Below are 15847 nucleotides of genomic sequence, written 5' to 3'. Positions count from 1 at the left end.
AGATTCTTCACCTACAAAGCCAGGTAGGTAAGTGATAAACCGATAGGCTCTAGGAACTGCTTTCGCACTAGCATTAAGGTGGTTTGTATTGGTAGCGAATAGAAACATTTAGGTTGTAGAGTCTTAGGAGTATTTCCTGCTTGGGGCGGGGCGGTGAGGTGGTGGACAATGGAGTCCTTCCTCAATAGCCGTGCGGTTTTTTCTCAGGTCTTCTTACTGATAGTGCGCAAGCGTAACATGCGCAGTTGAGACCTTAAAAAAGTTCCGGCCGTTCTGCCGTTGTCTCTCTGTTGCGTTGAAGAACTATTTGATATCACGCGAAGTGATGGATTTGTGATTTTACTGTGGTGAGCTCGGTTTTGCAGCTTCATCTTCTGTCTGGCATTGAAAAAGTCTGTGTTAGGTTTGGAGACAAGGCAACGCCTGAACAATCGATGCGCGGAGTAACACTGCATGTAAAGACACCGGAAAAGGTCGAGTGCCAAAGATGGTGGTTTTAAGACTCAGGCTTCACTACTGGTAAGCAGCTACACGGATTAAAATAACTTTGGAGTTTAGTAGAAAATTAAGTGTGCTTTAACCTAGTTTTTAGGTCGGTATGATACATGCGGCATTAAAGAAAGAGCAAATTGCATTTTAAAGATTACGTTTCGGGTCCACCATGGAACCGGGGTCAGATGACTTCCTGCCGCCGCCTGAGTGTCCGGTGTTCGAGCCTACCTGGGCAGAATTTCGAGACCCGCTTGGCTACATCGCGAAAATCAGGCCCATCGCGGAGAAGTCGGGCATCTGCAAGATCCGCCCACCTTCGGTAAGGCTCGGAAGCAAAATTCACAGTGAAGGAGGATAGTGGATTAAAAGCAGGTACACTGTACTGCTTACCAAGGCCTTACATTTAGAACAACAAAAGCGTAGCAGTTAATTGAATCCTCCACGTGGCTACTGATTTCTCATTTTTAAAAAATGTCTCACTAAAACTCGCTACTGTAAGAACCTAGTTATTCGGTCGCTAGACTGCATGTAGTAACAAGTATTTATTTTAGTAAATAAGTTATCTCATCCTATATTGGTTCTTAACAGTGGCACTATTACACTTACAGGTATTGTAGGGTATTTGTCTTTTACACTTTTCTCCAAGGACTTTTTAGTAGTCATAAGCAGTTGATACGTAACTGAAGCTAGGAAAATTTATATGAATTGTGATGTTACTGCGCATTGGTTCTTTCATTTCATTTCTTACAGGACTTGTGCTGTTTGTAAGAATCATGGGTAAAAACAGAGAGTTACAGAAATGCTGCTACCAGTTAAATTGCTATTATTTCACTTAAACACCTCATCTTGCTTTGAATTACTCAAAACTGCTCACTCAAACTTTTGTTTGGCTCAATTGTAAATGCAAAGTTAAATGAGCTTATGCTATCATTTTAAGCAAGTAATAAGATTCCTGACGTACATGTCCACTCCGCAGCATACTGCTTATTCGTCTTGTGCCCTACCTGACCTGACTATAACAGTTCCTTTATTATATTTCAGTGCTAATCTTTTTCTCTGTATAGTAGTTAACTTTTCCAGCCATCTTTTCCAGGCCGCCAGGAAGAGTCTTAAAAGGGAGGGTTATTAAGGTGAAAACGTGATTTTAGATCTCACAGTCTTCATCTTTTACTGTGCCATAATAACCAGGTTGTTTTACAGGACTGGCAGCCACCATTTGCAGTAGAAGTTGACAACTTCAGATTTACTCCTCGCATCCAGAGGCTAAATGAACTAGAGGTAAATGGGGATTAATTCTCCTAGGGTGCAATCTGACCTCTGTTCTTGTTTCACTTGTAGTGTTAATAGCAATGTAGCTAAGAACATGTTTTGAAATCAAATATTTTTTTATTGTAACCCCAGCTCCATTATTTTGCAGAATGTTGATCTTGTAGGAGTCAAAATGTGCACAATGACAGGATATTAAGACAACTTTAAATTTCTGGAGGTGGATGATATATTTTTTCTGCCACAGAATAGGCTAAAAGTAGAAAATAGCTACTACCTTTCTCGTTTTTTTTCTCCCCATTCCCACACATTTTATCATTTAGGATTTTTCCTGATTTCTTTAACAAAAGCAAAATTCAGGACAGGAATATGGCCTAAATTTCCACGTTATGGCATTATGGTATTATATTTATGACAGTATTTAGAAATGGGTCAGAGTAAGAGAATGCCCATATTCAGTTTATTATTTTTGGAATGCATATGGTTTTTCTTTTTTTTCTTTTTTTCTTTTTTTTGCTGGTAGAAGTTTTCATTCAGTCAGTGGCCAAAAACTCCAAAATGATTTAGGGTAAAAGAAGGATCATTTAAAAACTGACTTCATGTCTTAAATTTTTCAACATAGAAAGGAAAACTATTATACTCCCTGCAGGTGTGTTTCTATAAATTTTGTTGGTGTCTTAATACTGTCCACTTTATTCGGTTCTCTTTTCTGTGCTATAGGATGTTGCAGATTATAAATCTAAAGGAAAATCCAGTAACACAAATGAGGCGTTTTGTACTCCTTTAAAAATAAAGGAAGGGGGTGAAGAGAATTAGAAAGGAAAAATAATGAATAGAATTCATATCTTGTTCAGCATATGACTTAGAGGAAATGCTAAGTGAGCATCTCTGATTCTGAGATGTTATTCTGTTGATTTCACAGGGTTAACATGAATTATGCTAAAGTAATTGTTATAAGCTAATTACAGCTTTATCTAATGCTATATATTACACTTTCAAAGACTTTTAAAAATAAATGCTACCCATGTATTTTCTTTAAACATGTAATTAGCTTTAATGCAATAGGTATTTAAAATGTTCTATGAATGCATTCTTAATTTGTAAGACACATGTAATGTGGCCATTGATGGCTAACCTGAAACACATTGATGCATTCAAGCCCTCGTCTCATCCCTATAAAATACAGAGGAAGGAAAAGTTTGTTATTGCATAGAACATTTACAAATAAGACATTTCCAGACATTTTGTTAAAAGTGTTTGAGGATTTTTTTGGTAGCCATTATTCAACTCATTTTATGTGAAATTTTATTTCATAATTGAAGATGAAAATTGATCTTCTTTGGAAAATAAAGAGCAAATCCAAGTTATTACAAATTTAAAACTGTAATTTGGAGGGATATATTTTCAATCCCTCTTGGATTAAAGAATCATTTTATTTAAGCTTTTTGTAGACACCAGTGATGGGATAGGCAGTGTTCATGAAACACTTAGTAGAAAATACCAAACAGCTCTTACTCTTCCATTTCTCACTGGACCAAAGTCAAGATAAGTAGTAAGCAACCTTATAGGGCTCTCTACTCTCTAGGCTCAAACCAGAGTGAAACTGAATTATTTGGACCAGATAGCAAAATTCTGGGAAATCCAAGGTTCTTCATTAAAAATTCCTAACGTGGAACGGAGGATCTTGGACCTCTACAGCCTTAGTAAGGTAAGACTACTTCTGCATTCAAAAGGAATAACAAGTAAAAATCCTTGCCTTGGAGGCTTTCTCTGACTGAACATTGTGTCTCAGGCAGGAAAGGAGATAACACAGAGCTTGTCAACTTTCTTTTTTCCTTACTGCATTCCAGTAATGATTCATTAGATTGCTGTAGAGATCAGGTACTAGGGAGAGCCACTGGTTGCATGCACGTTTTCATTGTGAAGGGAATTCCTGTACCAACTAATGCTAGGTAAGCTAGTGCTCAGACTTCGAGATGATAACACTACTTTGGCTATTTGAAGTTTCACTTGGGACCTAGTCCTGCCAACATTTCCTGATACACATTTTGAGTCCTAAAATGGTTGATATTGGGTGGGTAGCATAAAATGCTGAAATACTTTAAGCCTCATTGAAATGTTTTAGGACTCTCCAGTCTGGTCACAGTTAATCTATACCCTTTCATATCCTTTCAGATTGTTTTGGAGGAAGGTGGTTATGAAGCCATCTGTAAGGACCGACGGTGGGCCCGCATTGCCCAGCGCCTCAACTACCCACCGGGCAAAAATATTGGCTCCCTGCTACGATCTCACTATGAACGTATCATTTACCCCTATGAAACGTTTCAGTCTGGAGCTAACCTTGTGGTGAGGGCCTTTAGCTGGTTTTGGGCCTGATGTGATTGTCCTCTTTTTTTGGGTTGACTTTGTCCCATACAGTCATGCTTTACAGAACCTCAAGTTCATTGACAGAACTAGAAGTTCCAGGAATGGCCCTGTAAAGCATTTTGTAGCCTATGTGAAGAAGGGTCTGTCCTTTCCCCTAACTTAGAGGGTTACTGTCTATTAGGATGTTTTCATGAACAGTGTTTTAAAGTATAACTTAGAGAAAACTACTCACTCTCCATAAAAAGATAATTATCTTAAGAATTACTAAATTTCCTGAGGGTAGTTTACGTAAAGAGAGTTTAGGAATAAAACTACAATGTTACTTTGGCATAGCTCAGAAAGTAGTTGAGAACAATTTAGCTGGGTTTCTTAAATAACGGTAAATTTTTAGGTTTTATTATTTGCAAACCACTTTTTAAATCTATGTGTATATATGTATAAACACCTTTAATTTATATAGTTCTATTATATTTGATGTTCTAATTACCCCTTTTTTAGACAAAGAAGTTAGAACAGAAAGAGAAATCCAGTGTATTTGCACAAGGAACACATATAAAAAGATTTTTTAAAAAATCCAGATTCAAATATTGTAGACTGGTTCCAAAGACTGTATCTTCACTATAAGCAAAGATGTACAGGAATTCTCACAGTATATTCTGTCATTCCAAAGAAGAGGGATATATGTATGTAATTTAGATAGAAGTATAGCTTTTGTTGACAGATTTAGGATGAAGGAATTACATAGTTGCTGACTGTGAGTATGACTCCATTCCTGATTTTTTTTTTTTTTTTTTAATCCCTAGAAGTGTGACACTCATCAATTTGACAGTGAGGAGAAGGACAAGGAATACAAACCTCACAGCATTCCCCTTAGACAGTCTGTGCAGCCTTCCAAGTTTAGTGGTTATAGTCGGCGGGCAAAAAGACTACAGCCTGATGTGAGTGCCTCTTTTTTTTCCTCCTACAAACTGCCAAAATTCATCTAGGACTTGCTTTGGACGGCAGTTCATTTCTATAAGAGATTCTTTTTTCTTTTTTTTTTAATCTATAGCTAGTTCACAATTGAATTAATTGAAAATGAGTTATGCTGTTTCACAGGCAGGGGATAAAGTTTTTTTGTTTTTGTCATTTGCTTTTACACAGTTTAAAAGGAAACAGTGTAATTTTAGGGGTTAACTTTTGTGCATCTTGGGATGGTTTTAAGAAAACATACTGCAGTTTTTTTAAACCATTGTTTTTCATACTCCGTGTTTTTTGATGAGATGATCAGTCAGATTCTGCCATGATAGTCTCAGGAAGACAAAATATATTATACTCAGGAGATGTGGCTTGGCACAGAGTGTTGCAGCAAAATGGGAGCATGGGGCAGTAGAGAGGTGTGAGCTTAACCCACAGCCTTTATTGGGGTTTCCAAGGGCAGGACAGGATAACAGGTTGGGATTGTCTAATTTGTACAATTTTGGTGAGCTTTAATCTATAGGGTGGTTACTAATTACTTGGCACCTGGCCCTGGATGTTTAAGGCAGAGAAATACTGCCTTTTGGGGTACAGGAACAAGAGATAGGAGGTATGTTTCTGGATTGGTTAGTTTGCATATCAAAGGCATGCTCTCTGCTGACTCTTGCTGTCTTGAAGAATTGGCTAGCATGAAAGAGGCAGTCTCTTCCCAGCCAGAAAGCTTTTCAAGATAAACATCATAATACTCAAAAATTAAAAATATGAATAGCATGTTCTTATTTTTTATCTTGCTTAGCCTCTTTTGTATGTCATCACACATTTTTATAAATTTTGAGCATGTTTTCTTTTGAAATACCTTAAATTAGGATAAAGTTGTTTATCCTTATAGGGGTTCTTCATCATTGTTCCCTGGCCCAGGGATTAAGTCAAGGCAGAGGAAATGCTGTCTTCATGTTTGTTAGATAAGGAGGTGGTTGAAGGTATGGACTTGGGTTATTTAGTTTGTATATGAAAGGCAGACTTACCTACAGATTGTTTACTGCCTCTCAGAATTACCTAGCCCTGGGAGGACAGGTCTCCTCAGACAGCAAGGCCCCCTAAAAGATGTCAAAATATATAGAAAATATAAAATATAATTAGTACAGTTAATCACATCAATTGTTTATAATACCAAAAAAAAAAGTAGGTTAAATTTTAACTGAAATAGTGTTACAATAGAATAATTAATTGTGGGACAGATGTATGTTGATGGTCCTTCTATTTGAAGTTCCAGAGTATTAAGTTTAGTGTCTTTTAATCATTTTTACTTGATCACTGAGACATAACCTTCTCTACCACCATCTTGTTCCCAGTTGACCATGTGTTTGTCATGAGTATTGTTATACAATATATATCGACTGCATAAATTATTTTGGAAATTTTTAAAAAACAAAATACATTATCATATGTGTCTGTATGTATGTGTAGAATAAAACCTTCAAAACCTCAGACTTACAGATGGGATGGAGAAATGTAATAGAACTTAAATTTAAAAATAGAACAAAACTAAATAGTTGATAAAACCTATTTTGCAGCGCTCACTAAAAAGTGATAATGCGCTGAAAATGGTATATGATGTATGAACTTTTCACACATGACATGTTTCCAATTTCTCAGGTCTTTGGTTACATTCTGTGGAGAAAGGAGTTGTTTCTGGTGATCTCAGTTCAAACAGAACAGTAGAATAGGATGAATCCTACTTTCCCATTTGGATCTTCAGTTCAGTTGCAGAAGGGGGCTTATTTACAATTTATTTATTGAATTCTTTAATGTAAGTTATTTATTTTATGATATTTAAGCTTAACTAGCTTTGCAAGTACAGAAGTACTGTGTCTTTTCTTTAAAGCATGAAAAAAATTGAGGAAGAGGTATTATGTCCAAAATTTCACCATTCATTTGCTCCTACCTGGTCACACCCTTACCCACAGATAAAAATACGTCATCAGTAAATAAAGTGGAGGCTGTTGATTGATTGTAATCTATGTAACTTCTTTCTCATTTATACAACTAAAGTAATTTGCAAACTTGAAAGTCTAGATCTTGCCTAAAATATTATTTCTGCTTGTATAAAACTCACTTCTTCCTTTGAACCGTCTTTCAATAGCCAGAACCTACAGAAGAAGACATCGAGAAAAATCCAGAACTGAAGAAGCTACAGATATATGGTGCAGGTCCCAAGATGATTGGCTTGGGCCTCACGGCCAAGGATAAGACTTTACGAAAGAAAGGTGAAGCATAATAGGCTGAGAGGCAAAGTGAGGGGTAAAGTACTTGCATAAGACAGTTTGTTAGTCCTGATGAAAGACAGATGTGTTTGTTTTCATGTTTGTTTCTGACACCCCTAGATAAAGAAGGGGTCATAAGCCCCTCCACTGTTATGATGAAGGAGGAACCAAGTGGCCATGGGAAAGTGATGTCAACAATGCCCAAGGAGGATCTGAGTCACAGCCTAGAGCCTGGCACCAAGATGACCATGCAGCTACGGAAGAACCACAGCAGTTCTCAGTTTGTAAGGACTCTTAACACTATTTATGAGCTGTCAAGACTAGATGGAACCTTAAGTTATTTTATCCCACCTTACTTTCTCCTTCCTTCAATTTACTTCTGAGTCCTTTATATATGAAGAGTCTGATGGCTGTAAGGGAGAAAGAACATATTCAAGGTATTGTAATAAGTTAAGAAGCAAAATTTATATTCTGTTTTTTTCTGTCAGAACTTTCCTCCAAACTGCTGTTATCTTTTTAATTCCAGTGATAAGCAGTTTCTGAACTTTCGGATCTTAATATTGTAGGAAATGATTGATTAAATATGAACTATGTAAAAGAGCTATATATTTCTGGCAAATACTTCAGGACTCTCACAGCATCACATTTTATACACTAGTGCCTCTCTTCTGTGATCTGTGTCACTTATGTTTTCTGTGTATATAAATCCTCGTTTTCCTTTTTCCTACATCTTACCTGGAATATTTTTTATAGTCTCTTTATTATGCTAACATTTCTCTGTTTTTATAAAGTGATAAATATCCTTTCTTGATTTCACTTTCATTCTTCTCTTAATTATCTCTACCTGATTACTGGGAAAGTATCTTTACTACCAGCATTGTGTCACCAGTTAACCATAGATCTTACAATGTCATAAAATCTTGTCATTCAAGTGTGAAATCTCATGGTCATTATGACTTTTTCATCCAGTTGGTCACTTAGTTCTGGTCTTTTTATTTTTATTGCAGTATAGCATACGTTCTCAAAAATAAATAGGTTAGTTTTGCTTCCTTTTATACTTTAAAGTAGCAATATCACAATATGTACTCTTGTATTGGCTTTTTGTTTAGTGTGCCACCTCAATTCAAATTCTTAATCTGTTACTGTTCATGGATATTTTAGCACTTTCTAGTTTGAGGCTACTGTGGATGATGCTACTATTAAAGTACATCCATTTAGGTAAGCTATGTAGGCACTTATATGACATATATAAATAAGGTTGCAATTCCTCTGAATGTCACTGCTACACATGTATATCTAAGTATATACAAATACACGTGTGTAAATATTTATATGTGTGTATTATGTATTTACATATGTATACATGTGTACATTCATGAACATACAGGTATACGTGACAAATTAGAACATCTACAAAATAATAAGAGAATTTACATGTGTCTGTGTGTGTTTACTTCCATACATTCAGCAAATTTTTTTCCCGCTCTGAGTCACCTGTTTCCTCTCTCTACTTACCACATTACTTCTCTATTTTTCCAATGTAGCCTATCCTCACTGCAAGTAATTTTTCTAGTATGTAAATCCATCCTACTAAAACTCTCAGTGTGTCTTCTTTTTTAACTTTACTTAATGCTAAATTATATCAATAATTTATGTAAGAATCCAAGTTACTTAACCTTGCCTTAATCTTTTTATTCTTATGACCTACTAGTTAGGTAACTATCAAATTCATTATATAAATTGAAGACACATTTTAGAATGAAAAGGACACCTGTTCAACTTCATATTAGAACAGGAAGTACAACTTACTGGTAATTTGATTATTTATATTCTACTTGCAGTCTGTACCAGTTGTTATTAACGTGTTCATCACCCAATGTGAATCAGGTACCCCTGAGGAAACACAACTGTCACCCAGATTTGAGTGACATGGCAATGATCATGTTAACTGTATGTAATTCTCAGCTTTATCCATGCTAATTTATACCTTCATCATTGGGGTTTGTGTCATTGAACCTTACATAAAAAGTATACTTTGTTGGACCCAAAGCATCTTAATCATGGTTTGTTTCTTAATATGTTACATTATTTAGTAATTAATTATTTGTCCTATTTTTCACCAGATAATGAATTGATGAGTCAAGTCATGAGTAGGACTCTGCATAGTATTTAACTGGTGGTATGTTTTCAAAACAAATGGTCTGGAAACCTGGAATAAAGTTTCATGGAACAAGCAGCTTGTACTATTTTATTTTCCCTGGTAGATTGACGCATATGTTTGCCGAATGTGTGCTCGAGGGGATGAAGATGAAAAACTTCTTCTCTGTGATGGCTGTGATGACAGTTATCACATTTTCTGCCTATTGCCACCCCTTCCTGAAATCCCCAGAGGGGTCTGGAAGTGCCCAAAGTGTATCATGGCGGTAAGGCCTGTCCACCACAGATGTTTTAAATTTAGTTCTTGGTAATTGTTTTTTTATCTAGCCTCCTGACTTTAGGGAAGAATAGAATAGGTTCCTCCCCTTTTTTTAGTTAATACTTTTATTAGGCTTTGATTAACTATCAGTGACAAAGTAAGTGACAGAATGATTGTACAGACTAGGTGTAGGATGGCAGTGACTTAAGGCAGACAGAAAGGACTAATTCAGTTGATGTGACTCAAAGAAACAAAAACAAATAGGTTGAGTAGGTAGAGAAGATTACAGATTTTTCTCAGAGAAATAAGAAAAGGTGGAGGTATAGCATAAAATACACTTCTAGCTGGTTTGGGGTTGGGGTTCTTTGCCTATTGTCTCTCTCTTGCTGAAGTGTTTTCTATTTCAGGAGTGTAAGAGACCCCACGAAGCCTTTGGCTTTGAACAGGCTACCCAGGAGTATACTTTGCAGAGCTTTGGTGAAATGGCTGATTCATTCAAGGCGGAATACTTCAACATGCCTGTACATGTATGTGATTATGGAGTTGGGGTATAGGGAATGGTGTCTAATAGTCTTAGTGCTTATGGAGACCTGGGGGCCAAAGTTCACTGGGCCGTGATCATGTTTTACACCTGTTATCACAGATGGTACCTACAGAACTTGTGGAGAAGGAATTCTGGAGGCTGGTCAGCAGCATTGAAGAGGATGTGACAGTTGAGTATGGAGCAGATATTCATTCCAAAGAATTTGGCAGTGGTTTTCCTGTCAGCAGTAGCAAAGGGAACCTGTCTCCTGAGGAGGAGGTAATATTGTTGGTAAAAGTGTCATATTGTTCACTTTAACAATATGACTACAGAGCTTCTGTCCTTGTAAGTCTTTCCTCATAATGCTATTTTCACATTATTAGAGATAAAGGTAAAATTTAATGGTACTGGAAAATCTGTCAGTGACCCAGAATTGACAGCTGCTGTTACTATCACATAAGGAACAATTGTTAGTTAGGAGCCACAGTGGTCTCATATTTTTCCAAATACAAATACTGGAAGGTTACCACCTTTTAGTTACCTGAATGATAGAGAAAAACAAATGCTATGACAGGCTTATTCATATTTGTAGTTTGGAAGGATGAAGAGCATCAAGAAATGTCCTCACAGAGCTTAGCAGTTTGTGTACATCATGTGTAACAGGTGGAATACAGAAAATACTTGTTTTATGTTTTAATACAAAGTTATCTCTTATATTGCCACAGACCAATTAGATGTTCTTAATTCTGACTAAATCATATTACAAATTTCTCCCTTAGTGGAAAGCCAAAAAATATGATTGATAAAGCAGCTTTATTTGGGGAGAGGAATTTAATTAATTGATTTTTAAGTTAATTTATTAACTTTAATTTGTACTACATTGCTGTATGTATGTGTGTGTACATACGTATAAGAGCATTTGAACTATCTGTTTTCACAGAAAAATCATTTCCTTAGTGGTTTTTTTTTTAAAATAGCATTATGTATCAGTTGTACAAAATTGAAAATTGTAACTGTAAAAGCAGAAAAATCACCCAGAGTCTTCCTTATTAACACTTTACTATTCATACTTCAAATTGCTTTTTGGAAATTGGAAAAAAATTGTGATATTTTGGAACCACACCAAAAAAATCTTGATATTTTGAAACCCTTTTCTAATTACAAAGCATAACATTAAATAATATTCTTCAACTATTACATTTGAATCTACTACTGATGATTCTAATATAATTACATGTATTTCCATACTTATCCCTGAGTCATATCTCCTTATCTGTCCTCACTGACCCCAAAAGGAGACAGTCAAGAATTTTGTTGTCATAATTTTCTTAAAATGATTTTACACATACCTCATTTCACAGATGGTGTTTTTTTTGTAAATTGGAGGTTCACATATGGTGTCTTTTTTTAATTAATTGAAGGTTTGTGACAATCTTGTATAAAGCCAGTCTGTTGGCACCATTTTTTCAACAGAATTTGCTTGCTTTGTATGTCTGTGTCACATTTTGGTGTTTCTCACAGTATTTCAGACTTTTTCTTTACCAGTATATTTGTATGATGATCTGTGATCATGATATTACAATTACAAAAAAATCAGAATTCACTGAAAGCTCAGGTGACTGTTACTGTTTTTTAGCAATAGTGTATTTTTTAATTGAAGTATGTACACTTTTTTAAGACGTTATGTATTGCACACTTAATAGAGTACAGTAGAATATAGATATAACTTAAATGCAGTGGGAAACCAAAAAATTTGTTATATTACCGAGTGTATTGCAATATGCACTTTACTAGTGGTGGTCTAGAGCCAAACCCACAGTATTTCTGAGATATGCTAATAATTATGTACGTATTTTTAAAAAGCACGTTATTTAATTTTTAAGTTTTTTAAATGTTAATGCTGTGTATACCTCTGACTTGCTTTTTTCAGTCTGTGTTGTGTTTTGAGAAATCATCTGTGTCATTTCTTATGCTTTCATTCATCAGGTTTTAATTATACTACAATATTTCATTGTGAGATTATATCATCATTTATTCTTCTGTTGGTTTGCTCCCAGTATCTGGCTATTACTGACAGGTTTGAGCACTTTTTAAATGTCCTGAAGCAAGAATTTCTAGGTTATATATTTGGGAGTGGATTGGAGATCTACCAGTCACTCAGACTGTGAGAGAACTAGCCATTTATTTCTTCATCCACTTGACTTTTTCTAAGGTTATTCCAAGTGTAGACTTCTAACACATACAATTTATATTGCTTATAAACTCTTAGGAGCCCCTAGGTAGTTATACATTTAATACTTACCTATACATGTATGTTTATATGTGTATATAAATATGTGAATCCATGCAGTATTTTGGTATATAATATCCCCTTCCTTGATGGATTGTAGCCCCATTAATTTTGTAACTTATGCAAACAAATACAGTGGTATCTTTCTTGACACCTAAATCCCATATCTGTAAGTTTTTCTTGGGTCCTAGATTTGGTTTTTACTTGGTACTTAGCTTTCTGTGTATTTAGGGTTTATGTGTTTTCCTTATAATTAAAAAAGAACTTAATTTTTTTTAATGCAGGTGAAGGGTTTTTTTCTTTAGAGTCAGTTTTCACTTACTGTGATGACTTCTGATTTGTTGCTATTTTTACTATCTTAGAATTTAATTTGACTACCTTTTAGGTTTTCTTTCTTTTATGCCTTTTGCTTATTCCATTTTCAATCACCTCTTTGTTTAGCATTTACATATATGTGAATATGTACTTCTATCTATATATATAGTGTGAAAATATATACAGTTTGTTTTAGGTGTAACTTAACATTTAAATTTATTTGGTATTTCCCACTCCTAGTCAATATTAGACTATTAACTATTCTATGCACCTTTCTCTGACAGTATAAAATTGGTGTGTGTATGTGTTTATTTATTTATTTATCTGAGTAAAGGCGGGTTTATTCAGAGAGCTACACACTCCATAGACAGAGTACACACTCTGTAGGCAAAGTGCAGGCTGTCTCACTCAAAAGTGAGAGGGGCTTTGGTGAGCTTTTATTATTTTATATTTTCAGGCTAGATTTATCCGTATGTATACCTTTTCTTTTTTGTTTACCATCTTGAAACTCAGATTTTCTTCTGTAGTCTGTTTTTCTGTTTTCTAAAATTCTTTAGAAATTTCTTAAATAGAGGTATTTATGGGTGTTTTTCTCTTTTTTGTCAAAAAATGTGTTCCTTTATGTTCATTCTTAGGAAGGTATTTATCTGGTGTACATAACTCTGGTTTGAAAGTTACTTTCTCCAAATACATTAAAAATATTTTTTGGCTTCTAGCTTTTGAGACGTCAGCTGTGAATATTACATTATTCTATAAGTAATTTAGTCTGTTTTTCTTCTCTGCTTTTACATCTATTTGTTTTGGCTTACTGCAGTTTTCTCTTGAAATAGAAGATGTGATTTTTTAAATTTAACTGCAGATTCATAGCATTTCTCAAATCAGAGAATTCAACTTTATTAATTCAGGAAAATTACTAGACATCAACCTTCTAATAAAATTTCTTCCCAAGTCTTTCTATCATAAGATTTTATAAGCTGGACCTTCTTATTCTAACTTTATCTTCATGATTTGTAATCTGTCTTTTATATTTTTTTCTTCCACTGCTGTATTTTGGGTGATTAGTTTAAACAATGTAAAAACTCATCAGCTATCCCAATAACTAATTACTATTAAGCCACTCCTTGAATTTCAGATTTCTAATACTAATTATATATTTTATTTTTAGAATTTCTGATTATTTTTCAGATTTTTGTAGTCAGTATTAAGGAACTCTTTCTTCATGCTTCTTTTAGTTTTTTTTTTTTCCTTTAGTATATTAATTTTTTTTATAGTCAGCATCTAACATATTGTCTGTAGTCTTTTTAGATCTCTTTCTGCAATTTGATGTTTGTTCAACAAATTTACTACACTCATTTCACTCACAGCCCCCTTTTTGTGGCTTTTAGTAGTATATTGTGAATTTGTGTTTCTTTGATGTATATGGGACTTTTGTCTGAAGCCTAACTTAAAATATGTTTCATTTAAGAATAATTATACTGTTTATGTTAAATGCCTAAGGACATTACACTGCAAGACTACAATACAATTTTAGCTTGATGTTTTCAAGTAAGTGTGATTTCTGTCCTGTACTTCTATATAGATAAGAACTCTTGTTTTCCTATCTTACAAAGGCAGAGCTACAGCAGGGAAGTGTACTCAGCACTTTTATCTTTAGGTGCTTTGCACCTTCTTCATTTCTTCACCGCCAAAAAAGATAGTTTTGGTGGGAAATGTCATAACTTTAATGTTGAATTCTCTAATACTTAAAATTTTGTCTTCTGTCTTAACTTTTGGCCGCCAAAGTCATATATGATACAAGTCAGTGCCAGAAATTTTCCTTGTATGTGTGCTTTCCATTGTTTTAGGTTTTGTTTGCTAAGAATTCCTCCTGTTTTCTTAGATGGTATCTGTCGTAAAGTATGTTATGATTTCTTTCAATATCTGACTACAGTGTAGTAGAAAATTGGAGTTATATATACTAAATTTTGTAACTGGATGTTTTTGAAGGTATATTGTTCAGGAATGCTGCTAGTGAGTGTAATCGTTTCACTTTTTTTAGTTTTTTTATTTTTTCTTTTCTCTGGTTCCTTTGGGTGGTGTTTCTAAATCAATGGTAGATAATGAAATTGTTTAACTTTGCTTTGATATTTAACTAAATGTATGGGGCATTTAGTACAGTGGATATTATTTTTATCAAGGAATTATTCATGTAAATTATTTTTAAAACGTTTTAGGCAGTATGGATATGAAATTCATGTAGTCTTGACTATCCTTAATTCTTTTTTCTCCCATATTTTTGTTTATTTTGGCTATCTGGTATGAAATTTGATTTTATGTTCTGTAAAATAGAGTCCAATTAGTGATCTTCAGTTTTGCTAATGTTTTTCTTTGTGTTATTAAATTACCGTAATTAAGTCTGCATTATCTTATTGACACCTGAAAGCAAAATGAACTATGTAAGAGTTGTTAAGTTTTAAGTTTCATTTAAGGGCCTTACTGCAGATTAGAGCCTGGGAGATAACTGCACAGTAGCTCAGTGGAATCTGTTTTGAAGATGTAGCGGAGACCAGTTTATATGTGATTTTTGGCTAGAGAATATATGCACTCAAGCATATACTTTGGCAAAAGATTACTTCTAGACACAATGAAAGAATATTCCAAGTTAATGGTTTTAGTGCTTCTCTCTGGGATGATGCAAGAATCTGGGTTTATTAAAATTCTTCCTGAGGTATGCATCTTAACTACTAAGGTTCCTGCTTGTCCAAAGCACAGAGCATCCTGTTGTCACCCTAATTTCCTCCTAGAATGCACTATCAATCAGTGACTGCAGAGCAATGCTCTTTGTTCTTCTTTGTTTACATTACAAGTCAAAAATAAAATGGAACAGAAAAATCTAAAGAAACTCGTCAGATCATGGGTAAGATGTGGTTATCTGAGATATTTACACATAAGTGCCACAGTCTCTTTTGGTAAAATAA

At 34.6% G+C, this 15847-nt stretch overlaps 1 protein-coding gene across 6 annotated transcripts in view; it reads left to right on the top strand.

The window, feature by feature from the left end:
- Window positions 1-248: 248 nt before the first annotated feature.
- Window positions 249-15847, top strand: part of LOC135320461 (lysine-specific demethylase 5D) — a 46125-nt gene continuing 30526 nt past the window's right edge. For 5 of the 6 annotated variants that reach the window (XM_064483602.1, XM_064483600.1, XM_064483601.1 and 2 more), the window contains exons 1-11: window positions 249-519; window positions 643-811; window positions 1693-1770; window positions 3344-3466; window positions 3934-4104; window positions 4929-5063; window positions 7226-7349; window positions 7467-7630; window positions 9611-9769; window positions 10170-10289; window positions 10406-10564. In XM_064483602.1, the coding sequence (XP_064339672.1) occupies window positions 662-811; window positions 1693-1770; window positions 3344-3466; window positions 3934-4104; window positions 4929-5063; window positions 7226-7349; window positions 7467-7630; window positions 9611-9769; window positions 10170-10289; window positions 10406-10564 (1383 nt within the window). In that variant the 5' untranslated portion in view covers window positions 249-519; window positions 643-661. Of the gene's footprint in view, window positions 520-642; window positions 812-1692; window positions 1771-3343; window positions 3467-3933; window positions 4105-4928; window positions 5064-7225; window positions 7350-7466; window positions 7631-9610; window positions 9770-10169; window positions 10290-10405; window positions 10565-15847 lie in introns of those variants that run through there. The other variant, XM_064483604.1, reaches the window with a different exon arrangement.

The sequence above is a fragment of the Camelus dromedarius genome, chromosome Y, assembly GCF_036321535.1.
Source record: "Camelus dromedarius isolate mCamDro1 chromosome Y, mCamDro1.pat, whole genome shotgun sequence".
Classification (NCBI taxonomy): domain Eukaryota; kingdom Metazoa; phylum Chordata; class Mammalia; order Artiodactyla; family Camelidae; genus Camelus; species Camelus dromedarius.
This window is presented reverse-complemented; position numbering and strand designations above follow the sequence as displayed.